This window comes from Oryzias melastigma, linkage group LG18 (genome assembly GCF_002922805.2).
Source record: "Oryzias melastigma strain HK-1 linkage group LG18, ASM292280v2, whole genome shotgun sequence".
NCBI lineage: Eukaryota > Metazoa > Chordata > Actinopteri > Beloniformes > Adrianichthyidae > Oryzias > Oryzias melastigma.
This window is the reverse complement of record NC_050529.1, coordinates 4,428,954-4,434,550: the sequence shown is the minus strand read 5'-3', so window position 1 is coordinate 4,434,550 and position 5,597 is coordinate 4,428,954. Positions and strand designations below refer to the sequence as shown.

At 37.6% G+C, this 5,597-nt stretch overlaps 2 protein-coding genes across 5 annotated transcripts in view; both read left to right on the top strand.

The window, feature by feature from the left end:
* The window catches only part of LOC112138454 (uromodulin), a 368,601-nt gene that overhangs the window by 335,195 nt on the left and 27,809 nt on the right, over window positions 1–5,597 (top strand). The window lies entirely within an intron of this gene.
* The window catches only part of ttc29 (tetratricopeptide repeat domain 29), a 7,622-nt gene continuing 2,121 nt past the window's right edge, over window positions 97–5,597 (top strand). The window contains exons 1-8 of one of the 4 annotated variants that reach the window (XM_024288133.2): window positions 97–242; window positions 649–811; window positions 1,040–1,099; window positions 1,944–2,101; window positions 2,170–2,346; window positions 2,412–2,612; window positions 3,154–3,239; window positions 4,495–4,586. In XM_024288133.2, the coding sequence (XP_024143901.1) occupies window positions 729–811; window positions 1,040–1,099; window positions 1,944–2,101; window positions 2,170–2,346; window positions 2,412–2,612; window positions 3,154–3,239; window positions 4,495–4,586 (857 nt within the window). In that variant the 5' untranslated portion in view covers window positions 97–242; window positions 649–728. The remainder of the gene's footprint in view (window positions 243–648; window positions 812–1,039; window positions 1,100–1,943; window positions 2,102–2,169; window positions 2,347–2,411; window positions 2,613–3,153; window positions 3,240–4,494; window positions 4,587–5,597) is intronic. The other 3 variants (XM_024288129.2, XM_024288131.2, XM_024288130.2) reach the window with 3 other exon arrangements.

The following is a 5,597-nucleotide window of genomic DNA, read 5'->3' as shown; positions in this document are numbered from 1 at the left end:
ATATATATATATATTATTTTATTTTTATTTTATTTCACTTGAAAAAAATTGTAATATTTTTTTGTCCACTCGTCATTCCAGCGTGTGGTTTGAAACTCCTCCACAGCGCCCTCTGGTGTTGGAACTATAGGTCGGAACGCGGAAGCTCTCGTTGCCATGGTGACCACAAATTAGGGCTCTCCTCTGGTACTTTCTTTTGTAACTTCTTTTTTTCGTTTAAAGTGGACTCTAAAAACTAGCAGGTTTGTAAAATAAGATTTGATTTAACCTGAAAATGTTTTTAAGTTTATAGATGTTTTTTTTTGTGTCAAAGTTGTTCGTAAATTTAGTTTTTTTAATCAGTTAAATTAAATTAGTTAATTTTTAAAATCAATTTGTTCTCATTCTAGTAAGCATGTATTGTTTGTGATTACTTTGAACGCGTATTTTTCTTCCAGTGTAGTTTTGTTTGTCTTCTTTTTATATTTTTGAGATTTATTTGCTAGATTGCCGGTAAAGTTGATCATCTTCATCGTGTTCCTTGACTTGTTTAGTTTCTTTATATCTATGTTCTTTTGTATCTCAGCTTTTATTGATCTTTGATTTGATTTCAAATGTAAAAAATAAAATATCTTAAAGAAAGTTTGAAACTTTCCTTTGAATTAAAAGAAAATGAATGAACGTGTTAAAGATTCCTGTTCTGACCAGAGGAGGCGCTGCAGGCAGAGATGTGACTGACGCTCATCAGGATGAAACGATCCCAGAACTCCTTCAGAACCAGACGAGCTCCAGAGGAACCGACTCGGCTCCCCACCAAGCAGGAGGTCACAGCGTGAGTCTGGTCTCCATGGTAACGGGAGAATGAAGATGAAATTTGTTTTTTTTTTAGTATGTTTGGATGGTTTGATTAATTTAAACAGACATTTCTGTTTGATATTAAAGGTTGTTCTCAAATAGAACATTTAATTTTATTTTCTTGATTATCTTTTACGGCACTTTTAAAGATCAAAGAAACATCTGAGAGATGATGATGATGATGATGTTTGCTCTTCCTCCTCAGTCTGACAGCTGATCCCGTCCAGAACATGTGTGTGGAGATGCTGCAGCGAGGCCTCCACAGGTGAGACCTCCTGACCTCCTGACAAAAACCGAAACACACTAAAAAATAAAACAAATCTGGATTTAACACAACAAAAAGACATTAATTTATTTAAAAAACACAAATTTTGATCAGATTTTCATGGATTTTTCTTAACTTTGTTCACACTTTGTGTTCGTCACATTAAAGTTTTTTAAGTTTCACTTTAATAAACATCTTTTTTAATCTTTATTTGCCTTAAATGTTTATATTTTGTCATTGACACCTTTAAAACTTTTTTCTTTATCAGAATCTAAAATAAATTTGGTCAAAAATTAATGAAAAACTTTTGTAGACAAACAAATAAACAAATGAAAACACATTAAAATATGTTGGTTTTTGCTGAAAATGGGGACTCAATTTACTTTAAAGTCGGTCAGAAAATGACTTCAGGAACACAACACCGCCCCCTGGTGGAAAACTGTTGACACACACGCTGCAAAATGAAGCAAAAACAAAAACGTTTTTAAATATTAAAATACTCTGGACCAAAATATGATGTCAAGTATGAAAAAATTCACATAACAAGAAATAAATAAAATAAGAAAATCCTTCCAAAAAAACTTACAAAACATGTTTATTATTTAATTTTGTATTTTTATACTTGGATGTTTAATTTTTGATGATTTAATAAATAAATAAGTTTAATCTTTAAGGTTGTCTTCCATGTCTTTTCTTTTTTAAAATTCAGAAGCGTTCTTTTGGTTCTATTTTTGTTTTTTTTAAAGACCTGCAGAAGGTCGTGACCTTTCCTCTTGTCTTCATCTGAAGATCCCCTGAAGGTCGTGACCCTCAGATGAAGCTGGATCTCGTCTCTTCCTCTCAGGTCCTTCTCGGAGCTCTTCTCTCTGCTGCAGGCGGCTCGGACTCGGAGAAAAGCCGCTGCGTTCACGACCGCTGCCGCTCCACTTCTGGAGGAGCAGCGGGACAAGCTGGAGACCCTGAAGCTCCGCCTGATCCGTGCAGAGGAGGCGGGGCGAGCAGGTGCAGGTCCATCATGCGTCTGCATCCGGAAGGTGAAGGTGGTCTCAGCTCGCTGCTCTGGTGTGCAGGTTCCTGGTCGGACTCGTGCCAGCAGCGCCTCCTGTTGGCGCAGTACTTCTCCTCTCCAGAGGACCTCTGGCTGCGTCTGCATTTCTACCACAGCTGCGCAGACAGCGAGCAAGGAGCAGCGTCCGCCCCGGCCATGGAGGCCCAAGCCTTCCTGGCAGAGTTCTACCTGCAGACAGGTGGGCGGAGCTTTCCCCCTGTGAGTCTGCAGGACAAAAATCCCAGCTGGTTTCTTCTGTTCCAGATGATGTGGAGAAGGCGAAGCAGCGGGCGGAGCTGAGCCTGAAGCGTGAGGATGAAGGCATGCTGGGATTGAACAGTCAGACTCTGATGCCCCGCTTCAGCAGAGTGTTGACTGAGGCCAACATGCGTCTGGCTGAAGCCGCTGACGACCACGACACGGCGCTGAAGCTGCTGCAGGAGAGCTGCCGGACCGCCAGGAAGAGTAGGTGGAGCAGAAACCAAAAAACAACAACCTTGTCTGGTTTCTGGCTCCTCCTTTGTCTCCTGGCTGCTGATTGGCTGACTCACCTGATCCAGGTGATCAGCAGAGGAGTAGGGGGAGCTTAAAAACAGGCGAGAAGGAGCCAGGACCCTTTGGGATTGGCTAATGGTGGGGTGAAGTTAGCTCCACCCACCTCAACAATGCTCCAAATGTGGGCGGGCAAAGCACAGGAGGAGTTTATTAAGTTAACCCATGAATTCTAATATTACAGCAGACGACTTCAAAACTAAATCCTAGAAAATAAGACATAAAAAGTCAAATAATGTTTTATTGGACTGAACAACTTTTTTTCTGGTGAAAAATTAGGCTTTGCCTCCAGTGGTCAATTAAGGAACTGCAACATTTGTTTTTTTTCTTAAGACTTTCCAAATAGTTTTTTCCTGTAAATATTTGGAGGAAATCCTAAGTTTCTATTTCTCTGCTCACGTTCAGACGATTAAACGTTAATAAAACCAACCACTCGTCTTTTTACTCGTTTCAGTCAAGGACGAATCCCTGGAAGGACGAGCAAACCTTCACATGGGGCGCTTGTATCTGAGTAAAGACGAGCATGACTCAGCAAAACAGGTAAAGCAATGATTTCTGTTTAGCTATTATTGTTTAAAACTGGATTCTTTCTGCTCATCTGAAGCTCGCACTTTATCCAAAACAGTCCAGAATGAAGACAAAATTATCTAAAATACAAGAACATTTTTTTATTTGAACAGTAATTTCCTAAACTAGAGACCCAATCGTCGACCTGAGTGAAGGATCAACGTTGATCTGATACTGAGACTAGAATAAAACGTATTGAAGTTGTGTCATGACATCTGGACGTTCACCGCGGCTCCTTCATGGAGCAGCATGAGCAGACAGCTGGGTTTGGAAAAACAAACTGCATCCACTGTCTGATGTAAGACACTTGATAAATAGAAAAGTTACACTACCTGTGATAATGTGAATGCTTTTAGTAGTTGCTAAAGATGCTGAAGCTTTTTGCTGAAAATGGTGACGCAATTTACTTTAATTGTTGAAGGGATTTGCTAAAAATGCTAAAGTTATTTGCTAAAAGACTAGAGATTTCAGTAAAGAAATATGAAAGAGCCCTGAAATTCATGAAGAATTTGTAGTAAAATTGCTAAAATTTACAAAAATAAATATTTAATGTGTCACTAAAATGTTAGCTAAACTCCAAAGCAGCATAAAAAACCTCAGTAGATGCCAAATCAGTAAAAAAAAATACTAGCTTGTTGCTTAATTACTAGCTGAACTCCAAAATAGGCTAAAATTCTTCTGTAAACTAAATTAGCCAAAAACGTTAGCATGATGCTAAAACATCAGCTAAACTCTAAATTAGCCATAAAAACCTCAGTAGATAAGAAATTAGCCAAAAACTTTAGCATGTTGCTGAAATATTAGGTAAACTCCACAATTTTTGAAAATTACTATAAAAATTAAAATGTATATCCCATGAATATATTTAAAGACTTGTTGCTAACATGCCTGAAATTTTAAAATGTTAAGACTTTCCCATTCATTTCCTATGGGGTATATTTTACTTAATATTTCAAAAACTATAGTTTATGAATACCAAAAATAAAAGCAGAATTGTCCAGAACATTTTGACACTAAGATTGGTGAAATTGCTGAAAGTATGAATGAGTTTTAACGTGCCGTAAAACGCACAAATATCACGCAAATAGACGTTAGCCTCTGCTGATTCCAGAACTCTCTATCAAAATGATATTTTTGAGGGTTCTGTTTGAACTGTTTGAACTGATGAACTGGGTTTATACTTACACCCTGATATGATGTTATTTCATGTAAACATTGGATTTTGCAGCTTTTCGACAGCGCCAAGGAGCACTTCCTCTCTGCCCAGGACGCAGGCGGACTCGCCGAGTTCTACAGAACCATGGCCAAATTTTCAGAGAGGTACGAGAACATGGATCGTACAGGGTCTGCTGCTAACCCTTCCCGTATTTACCGCACTATAGGGCGCACGCCAACAAATGGTCTTTTTTTGAGCTAACCCATAAGCTGCATTAAGAGACTAAAGAGTCAGAGATAAGTCAGTCAGTTAGACTTAGTTAACTGTGTTCTGAGTAATTCTTGTTTCTAACATGCTAGTCACGTTAGCGTTAGCAATACCTGTAAATCTTGTTGGCTAATACCGCTAAAACAAACAATACTGTGACTACGCTAACATTCAACCTCGTATAACACAACCCAACACGCGCTAACTGCATTAGAGTATCTACGATAACATCCAAACTTGCTTGAAACCCATAAAAAAAACTGACTGATACCACAAAAAGAAATGTTATGCTAACACACAACTTTGTTAGTATAGCGTTTAAACACAATCCAACAGCACTACATCCTGACTGCTTTAGCATACAGTATATACCATAATATCCAAACTTGCAAGACACAAAAAACAGATTAAAACAAACGTTAAGAGTATCTGCTGATACCAAATGTTGATCCAATACTTTGGTAAAACATTTTTAAAAAATTTACAAATTTAATAAACATATTCAGGTTGTCCCACATTTTTATTTTTTCATAACCTTTTATTCACTTAAAAAGTACTTGGCAACACTAACGCCTAACCTTGTTAGTATAACATAAAAAACACAGTTTAACAGGGATAGATGTTAACTGCATTAACATATTTCAAATAACTCCTACACTTGCTTGTAACACAAAAAAGGCCAGACTGATACCGCTTAAACAAACTGTTATGATGCTAATGCCCAACCTTGTTAATAAAAAGTAAGAAAGCCGCAGTCAAACATGTTAGCATAAAACTAAACCTTGCTTTCTTTCAGTGACATAAAACTATTTTGTGATATATATATATTCAATTCAATTCAATTCAATTTTATTTATATAGCCCAAAATCACAAAGAGATTTGCCTCATTGGGCTTCAAAATATAAAC